This window comes from Caenorhabditis elegans, chromosome I, assembly GCF_000002985.6.
Source record: "Caenorhabditis elegans chromosome I".
NCBI lineage: Eukaryota > Metazoa > Nematoda > Chromadorea > Rhabditida > Rhabditidae > Caenorhabditis > Caenorhabditis elegans.
The window spans coordinates 667399-687520 of record NC_003279.8 but is presented as its reverse complement, the minus strand read 5'-3'; the positions used below and the strand labels follow the sequence as shown (position 1 = coordinate 687520).

General features: G+C 34.7%; 3 protein-coding genes across 7 annotated transcripts; 2 read left to right on the top strand and 1 right to left on the bottom strand.

The window, feature by feature from the left end:
• Positions 1–921: 921 nt before the first annotated feature.
• On the top strand, positions 922–3797 carry hasp-2 (non-specific serine/threonine protein kinase). Its single transcript, NM_058367.5, has 5 exons — positions 922–1038; positions 1112–1976; positions 2037–2139; positions 3292–3409; positions 3457–3797. The coding sequence occupies exons 1-5, from the start codon at positions 946–948 to the stop codon at positions 3580–3582; spliced, it is 1305 nt and encodes a 434-aa protein (NP_490768.3). The 5' UTR covers positions 922–945; the 3' UTR covers positions 3583–3797.
• A 251-nt stretch (positions 3798–4048) lies between these two features.
• On the bottom strand, positions 4049–14356 carry Y18H1A.11 (choline-phosphate cytidylyltransferase; the record flags this gene model as incomplete). Of its 4 annotated transcripts, NM_001383163.1 has the most annotated exons (6): positions 4064–4294; positions 4432–4589; positions 5880–6031; positions 6091–6207; positions 6965–7100; positions 14290–14356. In NM_001383163.1, 5 exons carry the CDS (start codon positions 7089–7091, stop codon positions 4264–4266), a joined length of 585 nt encoding a protein of 194 aa, NP_001370918.1. The 4 variants fall into 4 exon arrangements, with proteins under 4 accessions (NP_871893.1, NP_001370918.1, NP_001293179.1 ...); NM_182093.5 differs by lacking the exon at positions 14290–14356 and having other exon boundaries at positions 4049–4294; positions 4368–4589; positions 6965–7113; NM_001306250.3 differs by lacking the exons at positions 6965–7100; positions 14290–14356 and having other exon boundaries at positions 4094–4294; positions 4368–4589; positions 6091–6166.
• On the top strand, positions 13108–19981 carry gtnt-50 (Glycosyltransferase family 92 protein; the record flags this gene model as incomplete). 2 transcript variants are annotated; one of them, NM_001026562.4, is made up of 6 exons in its annotated part: positions 13108–13355; positions 14263–14607; positions 15528–15717; positions 17952–18175; positions 18626–18760; positions 19645–19981. In NM_001026562.4, the coding sequence occupies 6 exons, from the start codon at positions 13108–13110 to the stop codon at positions 19904–19906; spliced, it is 1404 nt and encodes a 467-aa protein (NP_001021733.2). In that variant the 3' UTR covers positions 19907–19981. The 2 variants fall into 2 exon arrangements, with proteins under 2 accessions (NP_001021733.2, NP_001382694.1); NM_001395778.1 differs by lacking the exons at positions 17952–18175; positions 18626–18760 and having other exon boundaries at positions 19645–19883.
• Between the last annotated feature and the right edge of the window lie 141 nt (positions 19982–20122).

Sequence of the window (20122 nt, the reverse complement as noted above, 5' to 3'; positions counted from 1 at the left end):
ATTGAAAAATTTCGGGCAAATCGGCAAACCGGCAAACTGCCGAAAATGAAAAATTTCGACAAATCGGCAAACCGGCAAATTGCCGAAATTGAAAAACTTCGGGCAAATCGGCAAACCGGCAAATTGCCGAAAATGAAATATTCCGGCAAATCGGCAAACCGGCAAATTGCCGAAATTGAAAAATTTCGGGCAAATCGGCAAACCGGCGAATTGCCGAAAATGAAAATTTCCGGCAAATCGGCAAACCGGCAAATTGCCGAAAATGAAAATTTTTGGCAAATCGGCACACCGGCAAATTGCCGAAATTGAAAAATTTCGGGCAAATCGGCAAACCGGCAAATTGCCGAAAATGAAAAATGTCGGGCAAATCGGCAAACCGGCAAATTGCCGAAATTGAAAAATTTCGGGCAAATCGCCAAACCGGCAAATTGCCGAAATTGAAAAATGTCGGGCAAATCGGCAAACCGGCAAACTGCCGAAAATGAAAATTCCCGGAAAATCGGCACACCGGTAATTTGCGTATTTGCCGAACGGCAATTGCTGCCCACCCCTGCTTCAAATTACCAATAATTTTTGATTTTCTCCAAAAATCAATAATTTCTGATTTTCCCCAATAAAAATGAAAAATTTCCCATTTTCTCCAAAAAATCAATAATTTCTGATTTTCTCCAAAAAATCAATAATTTCTCAAAACGCGTTTTTAGAGAGTTTTCGAGATAGCAGCCAATATAGGTTTCAGACTGATTATCATGAACGTGGTCATCTATTTTCTGTGCTACCGTGGCTGAACTACCGTGAGCCAGAAACCCGTGATAACAGTCAAAGAAAAATACATGAATAATGTATTAATTCACGTGTGAAGTTATTGGCCTAATAACGTGTTTCAATAATTGTGGTCTTGAGTTTTTTTTTCAAAACTTCATTTCTATAGTTATCTCCCGAAACATGTCTTGGATGCGGTTCACGAAGACGGCAGTGGTCACCACCACCGTTCTTGCACTCGACATGACCAACGAACGACGATTTCAGAGACAACTGGTGAGTTTCAGAAATGCATTTGCATTTTTTGCCGAAACGAATTTTCAAAATGAACTTTTGATGACAATTTCAGAAAAGTCATTTTCGCACTGTGCATGCTTTCGAACTGTGCATGCTTGCTGAACTGAACAAAAGAGCTCCAAGTGCTCGGTCAGCTCATCCTGATTCTAGAAATATCCCCATTGGCAGTATCACATTTCACAATAAAGATCCGTCCATGGCACAACTTCTCCGTGTTGTTGGCCAAAAAGAAGCAAAACCATGGGGTAGCCTACCAACGTCGGCGCTAGATGCTCGAAAAGTGAAGAAGCTCGGCGAAGGAGCGTACGGTGAAGTCTTCTCAACTGTCTGGAATGGTAGACCGGTTGCTATCAAAGTTTTGCCATTCGAAAACAACGGATGTTTCTATGGAAATCAATCCGTGGAAATTCCAACAACCCACGCCGTTTTGTCAGAGGTGATTGTGATGAAGGAACTGTCGGCGTTGAGAGACCCAAATTCTTGGAATTCTACGCCGAATTTTATCGAAATGATTTCAGCCCAAATAGTCATGGGGGAATATCCTAAGGGATTACTGAGAGCTTGGGATGCCTACGATAAGCTCAATGAATCCGAACATTTGAGGCCAGATGTTTATTCTTCAGAACATCAAAACTTTATCCTTTTCGTCTCGGCAAATGGTGGAATCTCGCTGGCAGATTTTGTCCTTGAAAGTGAAGATGAACTATTTTCCATCATTCACCAGCTCGTTCTCTCAATGGTTGCAGCTGAAGCAGCTCTTGAATTCGAGCACAGGGACTTAAATCTTAGTAATGTGCTGATCGATCGGAACGGAGTGGAAGAGCTCTCCTACACTGTGCATGGGCAGAAAATTCCACTGAGGACCCATGGAATTAAGGTCAATATTATTGATTTCACACTTAGCCGCATTTCGAAAGGTTTGTTATTTTTTAAATTAAAAAAATATACAATTTATAATTAAAAATATATAATTTTAGATTCGACAACTATCTACTGGGATTTGGAAGAGGATACGACGATTTTTGAAGGACCAGATGCTCCACAATTTGAAGTATATCGAGAGATGAGAGAAAATTGCAGGTATAGGTATAGGTATAGGTAAATAGGTATATTTCGCAACAAGCATGTAGCACAATAAGTTACCGGTCAAAATTCATAACTTTTTTCGTGGCTGATCGATTTTTCTAAAAGTGTGGGAATTTATGTTATCAAACATGGTCTTTCATTTGACGGCACTTTCAAAAAGTTTTGACCACTCCATGTACCCTAGCTCGGATCTACTTTTTTCAGGCGTATGCCCGATCTTGCTTCTTTGAAACTTTAAATTGATACTTATGTGCGGATTTTGAATTATTAAGTATACAATGTAAGAATACAATAAAAATTTGAGAAAAAATTCCTTCAAAAAAACAAATTTTTTTGGTTCGTCAAAAAAATCCTCGGAAAAATTTTTGTCGGAAATTCTGGATTTTTTGTACAGGAGTGATGCAACCAATTCTGAACAATTTTTCAACACACAAAACATTTGAATTTAATATTTAGATTTCGAGAATTTCTCAAAAATTTCAAAAAATTCACTAAAAAATCATTTTTTCCATTGCCGCTTGTGTGTGACGCCTTAAATTCAAAACTTTTATGTGTTAAAAAATTGTTCAGAATTGGTTGCATCATTCCTGTACAAAAAATCAAGAGTTTTCGACAAAATTTTTTTCGAGGGTTTTTTGCCGATCAAAAAAATTGTTTTTTTGAACGAATTTTTTCTCAAATTTTTATTGTATTCTTACATTGTATACTTAATAAATCAAAATCCGCACATAAGTCTCAATTGAAAGTTACAAAGAAGCGAGATCGGGCATACGCCTGAAAAAAGTGGATCCGAGCTAGGGTACATGGAGTGGTCAAAACTTTTTGAAAGTGCCGTCAAATGAAAGACCATGTTTGATAACATAAATTCCCACATTTTCAAGAAAATCGATTTGCTACGAAAAAAGTTATGAATTTTGACCCGGAACTTATTGACACCCCTAATAGGTACAACGCCCGACATCTCAGGACTCTATTTTTGACTTTTTTTTTTCTTAAAGCACACATTTATCAAGAACAAGACGTTCTTATGAGAAAAGTATTTGTAGTAATATAAACTACATTAAATAGCTCATTATTTGGATAAATTTTTTTTTTTGTTGCTATTTCTATATCCTTTCTAGAAATTCAGAAAAATTAACGTTCCAGGGGCAACTGGGAGAAATTCTCAAGGCGAACAAATCTCATGTGGATTGTATACATTGCAAATCGTCTGATTGATACGGAAATCTGCCCCGAAGGACTTTTTACCGACAAACGGAGAAAGGTTTGCAAGATAAATCAATTCATATATAATTTTGAACTACTCTTCAGGAGCTCAAACATTTGTTTGACCGACTCGCCGAGTTTGGCTCTTGTGAAGAATCGTTGACCGATGCGGAATTCTACAGAGATTTTTACGGAAAATCCATTGAAATGTCCCACACGACGAGTCAATAATACGTTCAGAATATGATTATGAAAATAAATCCGCGAGACTCAAAAATATTCATTCATTTTCGTGAAAATTTCATTTCTTCACTTTATTTTTTGACCCGACTTCGGGATGTACCTTTTTTCCTTTTTTCTGGAATTTTTGGAATTTCTCTTTTTTTCCCTAGCCCGCCTGATTCTAAGCCTAAGCCTAAGCCTAAGTTTAAAGCTAGGCCTAAGCCTAAGCCTAATTAACCCAAGCCTAAATAGCGAGCTAACGCTCGCCAATGACGCCAAACCTAAGTGAAAGACAGACTAATCCTAAGCCTAATCAAAAGCCTAAGCCTAAGCTTAAGTTTTTGTCTAAGCCTAAGCCTAAGCCTGAGCCTAATCCTAAAACAAAGCCAAAGACTAAGCCTAAGCCTAAGAAAAAAAAATTTTCCAAAAAAATTGAAAATTTCAAAAAATAAATTGCATAAATTCAGTAAACATTCACGAGTATTCAAATTTTTATTCCCATAATTTACACGAATTTTTTCTAAAAATTCTCAATATTCTCCCTATTTTCCACATTTTCATCGGCACTTTTGTTGTTCGGCAACGGTTTCGGATCACTGATGGCAAATGTCGTCAAGAATCCTTCAATCAAGTAATCCGCATTCGTTTTCCACGTTTGCAGCAGGCCACGGCCCATTTCTTTTATTCCCACTACGGTGTCTTGCAGACGATATTTGCTGGTCTGAAAAAAATGGAAGAGTTTTGTTTTTCTAGGCCACCTCTTTCTAGGCCACCCCTTTCTAGGCCAGGCTCACTGTAAAAAAGCCAACGTTCAAATCGGTGGCCGAATATCCTCTCTGCAAATTTCTTCTGACATACGTGTCGTAGTCGCGGATAATTCGACAAATCGAATCGCTCGTCGATATTCCTTCGGTTCTCTGCGTCTCCAGGAACATGCCAGCAGTGCGGTGCTTCTCGTAGATGTCTTCTCCGGCGGGACCTTGGTATGGCAGAGCGTCGTGTGACATAAAGTCAACCTGGAAGAGGAAATTCGTGGCCTAGAATTTTTTTTTCGACTTTTCGTCCAATTGTTCGACTATAGTTCGATAGATTTCGGCAAATTTTTCCGAGAAATCAATAAATAAATAATTATTAAATGAAAGTTTCCGGAAATAAAAACCTTTTTCTTGTTAAAAATCCGAAAAATTACCGATATTTTCTTTCAAATCAGGTTTTTTAAAATAGTTTTCCAAAACTCAATAATCAATCACGGGGTTCTGGCTTTCCTCATTGCATTTTTCGCGCTCCATTGACAATCACCTGCCGGACAACGCGTGGGAAAGTCGTGTACTCCACACGGACAAATACATTTAGTTTTACAACTAAAATCGAGGCGCGACGCGACACGAAACGCGCCGTAATTCTACCCCAGATATGGCCGAGCCAGAATGGCCTAGTTCGGCAAACTCTTCTTATTTCAATTTATGAGGGAAGCCAGAAATCCTTGATCAATAAAAGTTTCAATTGAAAAAAAAAAACAAAAAATTATCGACTCAAAATTACAGAAATTAGGAAAACCGAGAACCCGAAAATCGAACAAATTAAATTTAGAAAAATCAATTTTATGGAATTTCAGAAAATATACATTGAAAAGTTATCGATTTTCCTCCGCAAATATTTTTTGTTAGTTTTTTGAAATTTCGATAATTGTTTCGAATATTGTAAAAATTGAAAAATCAATATTTATCGAAAAATCAATAGATCAATAAATCGCCAATCGAATATCTCGAATATTAGAGGTTTTTTAAATTAAACTTTTTGTTTAGAAAAACTCGAATTTTTATTACGGGGTACACAAAATTCTGAGAATGCGTATTGCGCAACATATCTGACGCGCAAAATATCTTGTAGCGAAAACTACAGTGACTCATTAAATGACTACTGTAGCGCGCTAGTGTCGGTTTACGGGATCAATATTTTGTATCATATATTTATCGATAGAAATTAAAATTGAGCTTAAAATAGAGCCCGTAAATCGACACTAGCGCGCTACAGTAGTCATTTAACAAATTACTGTAGTTTTCGCTACGAGATATTTTGCGCGTCAAATGTGTTGTGTAGTACGCATTCTCAGAAATTTGCGTTCCCGTGATAGAACAACGAAATTTTGAAAATAAAAAAAAAATTGTGATTTTCAAATTATTATCGATTTTGTGACGTTTAAAAAAGGCAATAATTTATTGATTTTTTTCCGAAATTTAGGTATAAAATTTCCTTCGTTTTTGGAGATAAAACTGTGCAAACACCGAATCTCACGCGCAATTTACCTTCAACTCCTTCAAAAACGGTATCGGACATGTCCACGGCGACGCCTTATACACCTCGTCGACGTACCGGCAATGCCGAATCGCCTCGTACCGCTCTTCTTCGCCCTGCACAGTTCTCCCCTTATTCTTCATAGTCTCTTCGTCGGAACATACTGGAAAAAATCGTTTTTTTTTTAAATTAAAAATTTTGAATTTCGCGGGCCGAACTCACCGCCAACAATAAGGTAGACATTCGGAAGAGTTTGTTTGATCTGCAGGAATTGATTCGCGTGGCCGTAGTGGAACATATCGTAGACACCGTCAGCGTAGACACGGACCGGACGAGTCACTGGAAGAGGTTTTTGATTGGTGGTCTAGGAATTGCATGCCGTGTTTTTTTTTTCAAAAATCAATAATTTTTGATTTTTTTGAAAAGCGAAAATTTTAATTTTTCCAAAAAATCATTAAAAAATTATCGAATTTTCAAACAACTTTTTTTCCAAAAAATCGATAATTTAGAGATTTCAAAATAAAATAAAAACAAAGATTTCTGGCTTCCCTCATAAATTGAAATGGAAGAGTTTTTGCCGAACTAGACCAGACCATATCTGGGGTAGATTTACGGCGCGTTGCGTGTCGCGTCGCGGCTCGATTTTAGTTGTAAAACTAATTGTATTTGTCCGTGTGGAGTACACGGCTTTCCCATGCGTTGTCCGGCGGGCGATTCTCAATGGAGCGCGAAAAGTTTAATGTGGAAGACCAGATCCCCGTGATAAAAGTATTGATTTTTTCAAGTACTTTTTCAAGTAAATCAATAAATCAATAAACCGAAAAAGCAAGTTTCGCTTAGCCGATAAAGTTTTTTTTTTTTAATTCCAAGAAAAAATCCATAATTTTTCGATTTTTCACATTTTCGCCAAAAAATCAATAAATCAATAAAACAAAAACAAAAAACACAAATTTTTCGAAAAAATTTTCATAAATTTAAAAATCGATAATTTTTTAAATTTTAACTAAAAACCTTTTTTGGCAATTTTCATTTGAAAATTTGAGAACTTATACATGCCTTCATTCAGCGAACTATGAGTACAACGGAGCGCACTTACCGTTCCCAGAAATCGCATCTTCCAGAGTGATTTGTGTGGAATAATCGATCGCCTCACGTTGTTTAATAACCTCTACATCATCACTGAATGGAGCTGGACTACAAAATGCGAGCGTATCGTCGCACATTGTTAGAATCTGAAATGTATATTTTTGAGCTTACCGGTGTACATTTTTATAACGAAACGTTTGAACTTTTTATTTGAATTTTTTATTCACGGTTTTAATTAACAAGGAATTTTTTTTTGGATTTTTTTTGGATTTTTTTTTGGATTTTTTTTCAACGGAAAACGTAAAACTACATTGATTTTTGCTCGACGGAACGGAACGATGACAAATTAGTACGATCGACGAGTACGAAATAGTTTTTTTTTTTGAATGACAATGAAAATAGGTTGATGATTATAAGGGCGTTTTTTAACGATAAGAGTGATAAGAGTTAAATAAATAAGTCAGAATCATGCTGAAAATGTGTTTGTCCAGCTGAAAATCAAAAAAAAAGTGCGCGTCAAGTATGGTGTATTTGGTCCGCAGGTAGGAATTTTGCAAAGAAGCAGTAGATATCATAAGCGGGACATTAAATATTTATGGGAATATAAATCAGGGTGGTTGCAAAAATTTATCAAAAAAAGCAACAAAAAAAACCAACTTTTGATTTTAAACGGAAGAAAACAGAAATTTTTCATAAAAATTTTTTTTTGTTGATTTTTGGGACCAATACAACCAAAAAAACCAATAAATAAATTATTCCGGGAACACAAAATTCTGAGAATGCGTATTGTGCGATATATTTGACGCGCAAAATTTCTCGTAGCGAAAACTACAGTAATTCTTTAAATGCCTACCGTAGCGCATGTGTAAATTTACGGGCTCAATTTTTGAAATTAATTTTTTTTCCGAAAAGTGACATCGATATTTCATTTTTCTTCGTTTCTTCGTGTTCTTTTCTCATTTTTTGTTTAATTTTAATCATTAAAAAAATCGAGATCCCGTAAATCTACAAAAGCGCTACAGTAGACGGTTAAAAAATTACTGTAGTTTTCGCTACGAGATATTTTGCGCGTCAAATATGATGTATTAGGGTCTCACCATATCTTACGCGCAAAGTCGGGGGGCCTTCTTTCCGAGATGACAAACTTTTTGGTGGCAAAGGTTCTTTGGGGGCATAGTATCCAAGGAGACAAAGTATCCAGTAGACAAACTGGGGTGTATCTTGGGGGGCATATCTTTGGTGACAACCTTTTTTTCAACTAGATTTTTATATGTATTTTTCAACTAATTTTTGTTCACATTTTTCTGGAATAAGTTTTTTAATGCAATTTTCAATCGATTTTCGGTTATAATTCCCTCACAATTGAATGTATGAACGATGGTCTTTTGGGAAAAGCTGTAAAACGTCCAACTAACTTGGAATATCGTGAGGCTCTTCCTGATGGTCTGATCCTTCAGCTCCGAAGGATCACATGGGTACCTTCTGATGTTCTGATCCTTCAGATAAGAAGGATCGTAAGGGTACCTCCTGATGGTCTGATCCTTTAGCTCCAAAGGATCACGAGGCTCTTCCTGATGTTCTGATCCTTCAGCTCCAAAAGAACATGAGGCTCTGCCTGATGATCTGATCCTTCCGATCCGAAGGATCACATGGTACCTTCTGATGATCTGATCTTTCAGATAAGAAGGATCGTAAGGGTACCTCCTGATGGTCTGATCCTTCAGATCCAAAGGATCATGAGGCTCTTCCTGATGTTCTGATCCTTCAGCTCCAAAAGAACATGAGGCTCTGCCTGATGATCTGATCTTTCAGAGCCGAATGATCACATGGGTACCTCCTGATGTTCTGATCCTTCAGCTTCGACGGATCATATGGATTTTTGACAAAATTTGAAAAAAAAAATTTTGAAAAAAAACTCGAAATTTTTTTTTGTTATTCTTCATTCTTTAAAGAATAGTTCAAATTTATCATGATAGGACCGAAAACTTTCAAGAAACAGTATAACTATACATGATAATCAGCTTCTACCAAATAATGATAAATTCTCCGCGATGACAAACTTTTCGGTGACAAAGTATCTTGGTGGACAAACAAAAATTACCGAAAACTGATGTAAGGAATAGTGAAATAGAGTCCTATGGACTATTAAACATGTTCAGTAGGTGTATTCAGGACTGTCCGTCAAAATAAAAAAAAGTTTGTCAGACGAAGTTCGAACCTGGGACCTGTAGGATGCAAAGTGTGCTCACTACCACTACACCAGCTATGCGAAAGTCGGCGAGCCTCATCGAAGGCTATTATAAAACTTAGTTCGCACGAGTATGATCGACATTCAACAAACAGTAATATCTCTCAACAAGAATTTCTTCATGGAATTGAGGTCATTTGACTATTTTTATCGGTTTTTCAAGTTGAGCATAGGGTCTTTTAATTTTTTGATCATAGAAAATCATGAAAGCTGCCTGTTCCTTGTATCCTGGATCGAAATAGACGTATCTGGCCTAAAATATTTCCTGAAAAGTGATCATTTCATGTCCATCGTGAGTTTCTATGAATTTTGAGCTAGAAAGTCGAACAAAAATGTTGATATTGAATCGATAAATGGAAAAAAATAAAAAATAAATTTTAGGCCTAATCAAATTTTTTCCGGACATTGTTTTTTTTGTCATGATTATATGTTTTTAAATTTTTTATAATGTGTTTTATAATTAAATTCGTCATTATTTCCATCGTAATGTCCTTTTCGATGCAGAATTTGCATTAAATTTCATTGAAAGTTTCGTGCGTCAAATAGGATGCTTCATACGCAAACGCCAAAGTACGCAAACACCGACCGTATACCGTATTCATCGAAACGAATTAAATTTTTTGCAACATCTATTTTTAAGCTCGAACTGTTAAATTTTGCTTGAAATGAAGGAAATAATGACGAATTTTGTTATAAAACACATTATAAAAAATTTAGACACATATAATCATGACAAAAAAAACAATATCCGGAGGAAATTTGATTAGGCCTAAAAATTATTTGTATTTGTTCCATTTTTCGATATAATATTATCATTTTTGTTCAACTTTCTGGTTCAAAATACAGAGAAACACACAATGGACATGAAATGATCACTGTTCAGGAAATATTTTAGGCCAGATACGTCTATTTCGATCCAGGATACAAGGAACAGGCAGCTTTCATGATTTTCTATGCTCAAAAAATTAAAAGACCCTATGCTCAACTTGAAAAACCGATAAAAATAGTCAAATGACCTCAATTCCATGAAGAAATTCTTGTTGAGAGATATTACTGTTTGTTGAATGTCGATCATACTCGTGCGAACTAAGTTTTATAATAGCCTTCGATGAGGCTCGCCGACTTTCGCATAGCTGGTGTAGTGGTAGTGAGCGCACTTTGCATCCTACAGGTCCCAGGTTCGAACTTCGTCTGACAAACTTTTTTTTATTTTGACGGACAGTCCTGAATACACCTACTGAACATGTTTAATAGTCCATAGGACTCTATTTCACTATTCCTTACATCAGTTTTCGGTAATTTTTGTTTGTCCACCAAGATACTTTGTCACCGAAAAGTTTGTCATCGCGGAGAATTTATCATTATTTGGTAGAAGCTGATTATCATGTATAGTTATACTGTTTCTTGAAAGTTTTCGGTCCTATCATGATAAATTTGAACTATTCTTTAAAGAATGAAGAATAACAAAAAAAAATTTCGAGTTTTTTTTCAAAATTTTTTTTTTCAAATTTTGTCAAAAATCCATATGATCTGTCGAAGCTGAAGGATCAGAACATCAGGAAGAGCCTCGTGATCCTTTGGAGCTGAAGGATCAGACCATCAAGTGGTACCCTTACGATCCTTCTTATCTGAAGGATCAGATCATCAGAAGGTGCCCATGTGATCCTTCGGAGCTGAAGGATCAGAACATCAGGAAGAGCCTCGTGATCCTTTGGATCTGAAGGATCAGACCATCAGGAGGTACCCTTACGATCCTTCTTATCTGAAGGATCAGAACATCAGAAGGTACCCATGTGATCCTTCGGAGCTGAAGGATCAGACCATCAGGAAGAGCCTCACGATATTCCAAGTTAGTTGGACGTTTTACAGCTTTTCCCAAAAGACCATCGTTCATACATTCAATTGTGAGGGAATTATAACCGATAATCGATTGAAAATTGCATTAAAAAACTTATTCCAGAAAAATGTGAACAAAAATTAGTTGAAAAATACATATAAAAATCTAGTCGAAAAAAAGGTTGTCACCAAAGATATGCCCCCCAAGATACACCCCAGTTTGTCTACTGGATACTTTGTCTCCTTGGATACTATGCCCCCAAAGAACCTTTGCCACCAAAAAGTTTGTCATCTCGGAATGAAAGCCAAGTCGGGGAGTTTTTAGTTTTGTGAATGATGTGTTTCAATGAATTCTTTGGAGAGATCAATGAAAAATCGTTGAAACAAAACAAAATTTGGATTAGTCTTTTAAAGTTCAAATAGAAACTGGAAATCTAAAATTTTGAAAAAATGTGTTTTTTTTTTTGGATAATTTTGATATTATTCTATAAAACCATAGCTAATTCTAAGATTATTAAAAATCTAAAAATTTTCGCGTAAAGTTTGCATTCACATGGTGTCAGGCTGTCCCATTACGGTTTGATCTATAAAAAATGCGGGAATTTTTTGCCCATAAAAATGTGACGTCAGCACGCTCTTAACCAAACGAAATCAGTTGAGCCCTACCTCTGCGTCTCAACTCCCGCATTTTTTTGTAGATCTACGTAGATCAAGTCGAAATGGGCATTATGACACCGCGTGCAAATTCTGCAGCCACGGAATAAGTGCACCATACATTACGAGCAAAATAATTTTTAAAAAAAGCAAAATATCACATGGTGCATCGAGCAATCGCACCCAATTTTTGTTTTGATACGAAATCCTGTCTTTTCTGATAGAAACGTCAGTGTATGCTTTGTGACTCGTTAGACAGGCAAACAAAATTTCTTTCCGCTTTTGCTGACGTTGTCGTAGCTATGGAATTCCGATTTTTATTGGGTTTTGGATGTAATAATGCCAGAAATTTGACAGGAAAGTGGCGCAAAAAATATTTTGAAAATTTAGAAAGTGTCCTCTTCCAGAAGCTTTAGAGGAGCAGAAGACTAAAGTTAACAAAAATTAAATACCTTACTGATTGTGAAATTGTGAATTTCTCGGTTTTTATATGTATCAGGATGCAAAAAAAACCTTTTCATTAGCATGTAACATGCAAACTAACTAATTAAATATACGAGAAAATTTGCAAAAAAAATAACCAAAAAATAAAAAAAAAATTTCAAAAAAACTACAGATTTTGAACATTCCTCTACATTGTTTATTGTATATGCATTATTTTTACAATGAAATACCCATTTTTGCCGCTTTTAATGGTTTTTGATGGGTTAAACCTAGATTTTCTGAATTCAGAATGCATGAATTACCCGTTTTCAACAAATTTAGACAATTTTTTTATTTTTTCCAAATTTTTTTTCAGCCATGACTGTCCTTTTTTTTGGGTAAAAAAAAATAATTTTTCAAAAAATATTCGAAACCACTATATTCTAAAAAGGGGCTATTTTTTAGTGTTTGAAGATCAATTTTGAGTCCTCTTACTACAAAATTAATAATTTTAGAGAAGTTTCAAAATTGTGAATTTTTACAAAAATTGCCCAATTTTGCAACTTTTTAATAGCTATTGAACCTAGTTAGTTGACAAAAAAACCAAAAAAAAATTCCAAGCGAACTACACAAGTTTCAAAACTTTCTAGGCTACGGTGATCTTCTCGTGGAAGAGTTTTCAAAAGTTCTAGGCCACGAGGCAACTGACGGTTAGATGCGTACCGAGGTTATTTGATATGGAAAAATCAGAAATTTTTCGAAAAGTCTATGAAAAATGTCTTAACTGTTGATTTTAAATTTAGTTGTAAATTTCTTGATCAAATAATCAAATTTCAAAGCCTGGGCCACGACTAGCTTCTGGTGGAAGAGTTTTCCCAAATCCTAGGCCACGCTGGCGCCCGATACTTATCGCAGCTATTCAACATGATTTCAAATAGCGATTGTCATTACCACTACCACCACACTAGATTGTTTTCCTCCCCATAATAAAAATGAATTCCGACACGAAACTGAACAATTTTCAATTCAAACCCTATTCCGTACTCTACGAGCAGTTGATAATTCGTTGCAGGACCCTATATCTATTTGTAATATTATTAGCATTTGTACATATTTCAATACATCCCTTGCCTGCATTAAGACGTGTTCGAAATTCATACACTAATAAGATTAAAGAATTGGATAACGACGAGAAAGACCTATTTTTTGTTTCTGCGTACTATTATGGAGTGGGATACAGGTAAGGAATATTGATTTTTAGAACAGAGAATTGAAATTTCAACAAAAAGAATTCGAAAAAAAATATTTGAAAAAAATTTCGAAAAATTATTTTTTTGTAAAGTTACAAAATTTCAAATTTAAAATTAAAAAGAAAATTTAAACATTTTTCAAGTATTTTTTAAAATGTATTTTTCACGGGGTTCTGGCCTTCCTCATTGCATTTTTCGCGCTCCATTGATAATCGCCTAACGCGTGGGAAAGTCGTGTACTCCACACGGACAAATACATTTAGTTTTACAACTAAAATCGAGCCGCGACGCGACAAGCAACGCGCCGTAAATCTACCCCAGATATGGCCGAGCCAAAATGGCCTAGTTCGGCAAACTCTTCTATCTCAAAATATGAGGGAAACCAGAACCGCGTGAAAATTCAAAAAAAAAGTCTAGCATTTAAAAAAAAGTTTCAACAAATTTTCAAAAAAGAATTTAAGAAAAAAATCAAACTGGTTTTTTTTTCTGAAAATTAAAAATTTTTCCAAAATTTTTTTCGAAAACTTCCAAAAAAAATTTTTTAATCTAAATTTTTTTAAGTTGTTGATGATTGCTGTTAAATATAAAGTTTGAAAAATTCCAAATTCTTTGCACTTTTGTAGTCCACTCGGACAAAAAAACTCGGCAGAATTCAACACTTCATATATTTTTCAAAATTATTCGAGAGGACTACACGTAAAATATTTTTAATTTAAAAAATTAATTCCCGTGGTTGTAAAAACTAAATTTCAACAAACTCACAGTTTTTGAGGTATTTTGCCAATTTTTTTTTCGTAAAAAAAATTTTTTTTTTTCAAAATCAAAATATCTCAGAATAAAAAAAGAAGAATAATGTTTTAAACTACGTTAGTTTTTAAGTTTTTTGAAATTTTTCAGTCTCTACAAAAACCAAGTAACACTAACCTTTATCGCGCCTCGGGATGCACATTGGGAACGTCGTAAGATTATCGCAATCCGAAGTGACGACACAAAAACCGTACTCGAACCACTTCAAATTCACAGAGCAACTCCGCATAATTTATGCAAATACGTGACACTTGTGGGTACTATAGTGCTTGAGGAAGAGCTCACGGAGCTGGAGCTTCTTGTGAATGGGCATACCGCGAAAATTCGATATTTGCCGGCGGATAATAAGCCGAAGGATTTGGTTGTATGTACTCCGCCTATTTATAATAATGTTAGATGGCAGAATGTGTTGTTAGCTGCTCATGTGTATACTAGGTGAGTTTTTTGCTATGTGGCCTAGAAAAAAAAACTCGGCCACCATTTTTTTTCCTGTTTTTAACCGCTCTCACAATGACAGTAAACGATTTTATGAGGGAATAATTTTTATTTGAATTTAAAAGCCAAAATGTAAATGGAAGGTCAGTTTAAGCAGCGTGGCCTAGAAAACGAGAAAACTCGGCCACCGACTTGACTCATTTTTTACAACATAATTTTCCGAGCTTTTCCACAAATAAAAAGTACGATTTTTGACAACATTCTGGGGTAAAAAAGGGACACTTTTGGTACGTGGCCTAGAAAAGAGAAAACTCGGCCATCGACTTATTTCCGGTTTTAACCAATTGCAAAAGCTTTCAATCATGAAGTAAATGATTTTATAAGTGAATAATTTTTATTTGAAATTATTTGAAAAAGTCAATATGTAAACGGAAGGTTAGTTTTTGCAGCGTGGCCTAGGAAGAGAGAAAACTCGGCCGCCGACTTGTGATTTTGCAGCATACATAATTTTCTGGGCTTTTCCACAATTAAAAAATACGATTTTTGAGAACATTCTGGGGTTAAAAAGGGTCAGTTTTTGCTACATGGCCTAGAAATATATAAAAAAAACTCGGCCATCGACTTATCGCCCATTATTAACCGTGATTTTATAGGAGAGGGGGTTCTTTGAGAAAATTAAACAATCAATGTGTGAAAAGAAGACCTGGTTTTTCTACGTGGCCTAGAAAATTTGAAAATTCGGTCACCAAAAACCGGTACCGACCGGCTTTTTGAACATGGCCTAAAAAAGAAAACTCGGCCATCAATTATTAAAAATGGTAGGTTAAAAAAGAATTTATATAATAGGGGTGCTTTTCGATTAAAAAAATTTAAAGAAAAAATATATAGACTTGTCAGTTTATTTTAAATTTTTTTTCCAGTTTCGGCGGCCATCTCCAAACATACGTGGCAACTACAAGTCGCCCGTTTTTCGAATTTCTAGAAGAGTTGAAGCGTCTCAAAGGAATATCAGTTGACTCGTTTCCAGATTTTTATGGGAAATCAAAATTGGATGGAATTGAATTCGGAGGTGTCACTGTTGCAAATTCGGATTGCCTGAATAAATATAAAGTGAGACTTTGAAAATGCGCTCCATTGATAGCCGGGGTGGTGTTTTCTGAAATTCTGAAAAAATTGATTTCTAGAAAATTTGAATTCCCGCCAAAATTTTTTCTCTGAAAATTTGAATTCTCGCCTAAATTTTTCTCAGAAAATTTGAATTCCCGCCACAATTTTTCTCAGAAAATTTGAATTCCCGCCAAAAATGTTCTCAGAAAATTTGAATTTCCGCCAAAAATGTTCTCAGAAAATTAGAATTCCCGCCAAAATTTTTCTCAGAAAATTTGAATTCCCGCCAAAATTTTTCTCAGAAAATTTGAATTCCCGCCAAAATTTTTTGCAGAAAATTTGAATTCCCGCCAAAATTTTTTGCAGAAAATTTGAATTCCCGCCAAAATTTATTTTCAGAAATTTTGAATTCCCGGCAAATTTTTTTTCAGAAATTTTGAATTCCCGCCAAAATTTTTTGCAGAAAATTTGAATTCCCGCCAAAATTTATTTTCAGAAATTTTGAATTCCCGCCAAAATTTTTCTCAGAAAATTTGAATTCTCGCCTAAATTTTTCTCAGAAAATTTGAATTCCCGCCAAAATTTTTCTCAGAAAATGTGAATTCCCGCCAAAATTTTTCTTAGAAAATTTGAATTCCCGCCAAAATTTTTCTCTGAAAATTTGAATTCTCGCCTAAATTTATTTTCAGAAATTTTGAATTCCCGGCAAATTTTTTTTCAGAATATTTGAATTCCCGCCAAAATTTTTTCTCTGAAAATTTGAATTCTCGCCTAAATTTTTCTCAGAAAATTTGAATTCCCGCCAAAGTTTTACTCAGAAAATTTGAATTCCCGCCAAAATTTTTCTTAGAAAATTTGAATTCCCGCCAGAATTTTTCTCTGAAAATTTGAATTCTCGCCAAAATTTTTTTTCAGAATATTTGAATTCCCGCCAAAAATTTTTCTCTGAAAATTTGAATTCTCGCCTAAATTTTTCTCAGAAAATTTGAATTCTCGCCTAAATTTTTTTTCAGAATATTTGAATTCCCGCCAAAATTTTTTCTCTGAAAATTTGAATTCTCGCCTAAATTTTTCTCAGAAAATTTGAATTCCCGCCAAAATTTTTCTCAGAAAATTTGAATTCCCGCCAAAATTTTTCTCAGAAAATTTGAATTCCCGCCAAAATTTTTTGCAGAAAATTTGAATTCCCGCCAAAATTTTTTGCAGAAAATTTGAATTCCCGCCAAAATTTATTTTCAGAAATTTTGAATTCCCGGCAAATTTTTTTTCAGAAATTTTGAATTCCCGCCAAAATTTTTTGCAGAAAATTTGAATTCTTATGAGAACCCCTGAAGTCTCGCCGAAAATGTTTTTCAAAAATTTTGAATTCCCGGCCAATTTTTTTTCAGAAAATTTGGATTCCCGCCAAAATTTTTTTTCTGAAAATTTGAATTCCCGCCGAAATTTTTTTTCAGAAAATTTGAATTCCCGCCAAAATTTTTTCTCTGAAAATTTGAATTCCCGCCAAAATTTTTCTCTGAAAATTTGAATTCTCGCCTAAATTTTTCTCAGAAAATTTGAATTCCCGCCAGAGAGTTTTACTCAGAAAATTTGAATTCCCGCCAAAATTTTTCTTAGAAAATTTGAATTCCCGCCAAAATTTTTCTCTGAAAATTTGAATTCTCGCCTAAATTTATTTTCAGAAATTTTGAATTCCCGGCAAATTTTTTTTCAGAATATTTGAATTCCCGCCAAAATTTTTTCTCTGAAAATTTGAATTCTCGCCTAAATTTTTCTCAGAAAATTTGAATTCCCGCCAAAGTTTTACTCAGAAAATGTGAATTCCCGCCAAAATTTTTCTTAGAAAATTTGAATTCCCGCCAAAATTTTTTCTCTGAAAATTTGAATTCTCGCCTAAATTTTTCTCAGAAAATTTGAATTCTCGCCTAAATTTTTTTCAGAAAATTTGAATTCCCGCCAAAATTTTTCTCTGAAAATTTGAATTCTCGCCTAAATTTATTTTCAGAAATTTTGAATTCCCGGCAAATTTTTTTTCAGAATATTTGAATTCCCGCCAAAATTTTTTCTCTGAAAATTTGAATTCTCGCCTAAATTTTTCTCAGAAAATTTGAATTCTCGCCTAAATTTTTCTCAGAAAATTTGAATTCCCGCCTAAATTCGTACAATCAGAAAATCGATAATTTATCGATTTTTTCAACTTGCACTAGGCTCACAACTCTATTTATCCAAACTTTCAGAGCTCGGGGAGCTTCATCACATTTCTCGAGTGGTCTGATCTTCTCGTGCCGAAATCGTTCGATTCCTATTTTTCCGAGTTCGCCAACTATTACGAATCAGAGATATTCGTCGGGTTATTGGAATATCGGAATGAAAGGGGCGTGGCAAAAGTGGTGACACGCCCATCTTTAATCGATAGTGTTTGGCTCAATGAGCCCGTGGAACATCCGTACAAATTGAAAAGGTTTGCTCGAAAATCAATAATTTTTAAAATCGATTTTTAAATTCAAATTTTAAAAAAATTTTAAAACTTTTTGAAAATCGATTTTTTCAATTAAAATTTTTATTCGATACTTTAAAAATTGTAAATTCAAAAAATCAGTGAACACGGGATTCTGGCCTTCCTCATTGAATTTTTCGCGCTCCATTGACAATTGCCTGCCGGACAACGCGTGAGAAGGTCGTGTACTCCACACGGACAAATAAATCTATTTTTAACGAGCCGCGACGCAACGCGCCGTAAATCTGCCCCAGATATGTCCGAGCCAAAATGGCCTAGTTCGGCAAACTCTTTCATTTCATTTTATGAGGGAAGCCAGAAATCCGAGAGTGAAATTGATTTTATTTTTCAAAAAATATGAATAAAATTAATATAACGAATAAAAAAATAAAAATCGATAATTAACGCTTCCAGCAAACAAATGGATGATAGTAAAATTTTTGAAATTCCCGACTCTGCTGACGTGGATTCAATGATACGTGGCAATTTTACGGGCGGTGAAGCTCTGAAATCAGCGGATCGTGTGACAATTGGCATGTCGATAAGGAAGTCAGTTTCTGTGAATTTTAAAATTAAAAATTCAAATTTTCTGTGAATTTTTTTTTTAAAAAAATGGCAGGACATTTTAATTTTTTTGAGAAAAATAAAGCCAGAGGTTTAAAATTTCTGAGAAAAAAAATTTGCGCGAAATTCAAACTTTTTCAGAAAAAAGCTGACCGGAAATTCAAATTTTATGAGAAAAAATTGGCTAGAGATTCAATTTTCCTCAGAACATTTTTGCGGAATATTCAAATTTTCTGAGAAAAAAAAACATTTTGGTGGGAATTCAAACTTTCTCATTAAAAGATTGGCTGGAAATTCAAATTTTCTCGTAAAATTTTGGCGGGAAATTCAAATTTTATGAGAAAGTTTTGACGGAAATTCATGTTTTATGAGAAAACATTTTTGGCGGGGAATACAAATTTTCTGAGAAAAATTTTGCGGAAAATTTTAAATTTCTGAGAAAAAAAATTTTGGCGGGAAATTCAAATTTTTTGAGAAACCCATTTTGGCGGGAAACTCAATTTTTCTGAGAAAAAAAAATTTGGCTGGAAAAATCTTATAAATAGAAGGATATATAATTTCAAAAAATATAAAAGAATATAGGTTCGGCGTAGAATAAGTTTGGATTTAAAACGAGAAAAAACAAATATAGAGGCGGAGCCTATTATTGATTTTTCTTGCAGTCATAGTATTTATTATACCATATACTGTTTAACTTAGTATTGATAATAGACTATATAAGTGTAGATAAACTTCATAAACGGCAAGTGGAAAAATCGATAATAGGCTCCGCCCTTTTCTTGGCTCTTTTTCAAGTCTTAGTCTGAATTCTTAGTTTTTTTTTCTGCATCTAAACCACACAATTTAAATTTATTACATCAAATCCCCAGAACCATCACAAATCCCTCAATCACCGCAATTCTGGGCCGTCTTCGAGAAGATCACTCTACAATAAGATGCTCAAAGAGCTTCACCACCTACTACACCGATTCGAATAGTCTCAATTGCCCAGGAGCACATTTGTGCAGGAATAAAGCGACAAAATACAAGTTTAGCTGTGTCAAATCGGATTTGCAGTTCAAATTGTTGAAGTATAACACGAATTTTTATCAGTTGAGCAGTTCGAAGGGGTTTGAAAAGACTTTTTGTTAGGTTATTTTCAATTTTGTATTTTTTTTGTTTTATAAAGTTTTATTAAAATTATTTATTACAAAATAAAGATGTTTTTGAGGCACAGGTACGGCACAGGCACATGTAACCAAACAGGTAGGCAATAGACAGGCGTGTAGGTAGGCAAGTAGTAAGATAGGCGCCTCGGCATGGTCAAGAAGGTAGGCAGGCATGTATGCAAACAGGTAGGTGAGTCGG

Excerpts from the sequence above, each read along its gene's own strand:
- hasp-2 (NM_058367.5), top strand. The coding sequence starts at position 946 with ATGTCTTGGATGCGGTTCACGAAGACGGCAGTGGTCACCACCACCGTT. Across the intron at positions 1,039-1,111 it reads GACGATTTCAGAGACAACTG|AAAAGTCATTTTCGCACTGT; the intron begins GTGAGTTTCAGA and ends TGACAATTTCAG. Across the intron at positions 1,977-2,036 it reads ACTTAGCCGCATTTCGAAAG|ATTCGACAACTATCTACTGG; the intron begins GTTTGTTATTTT and ends ATATAATTTTAG.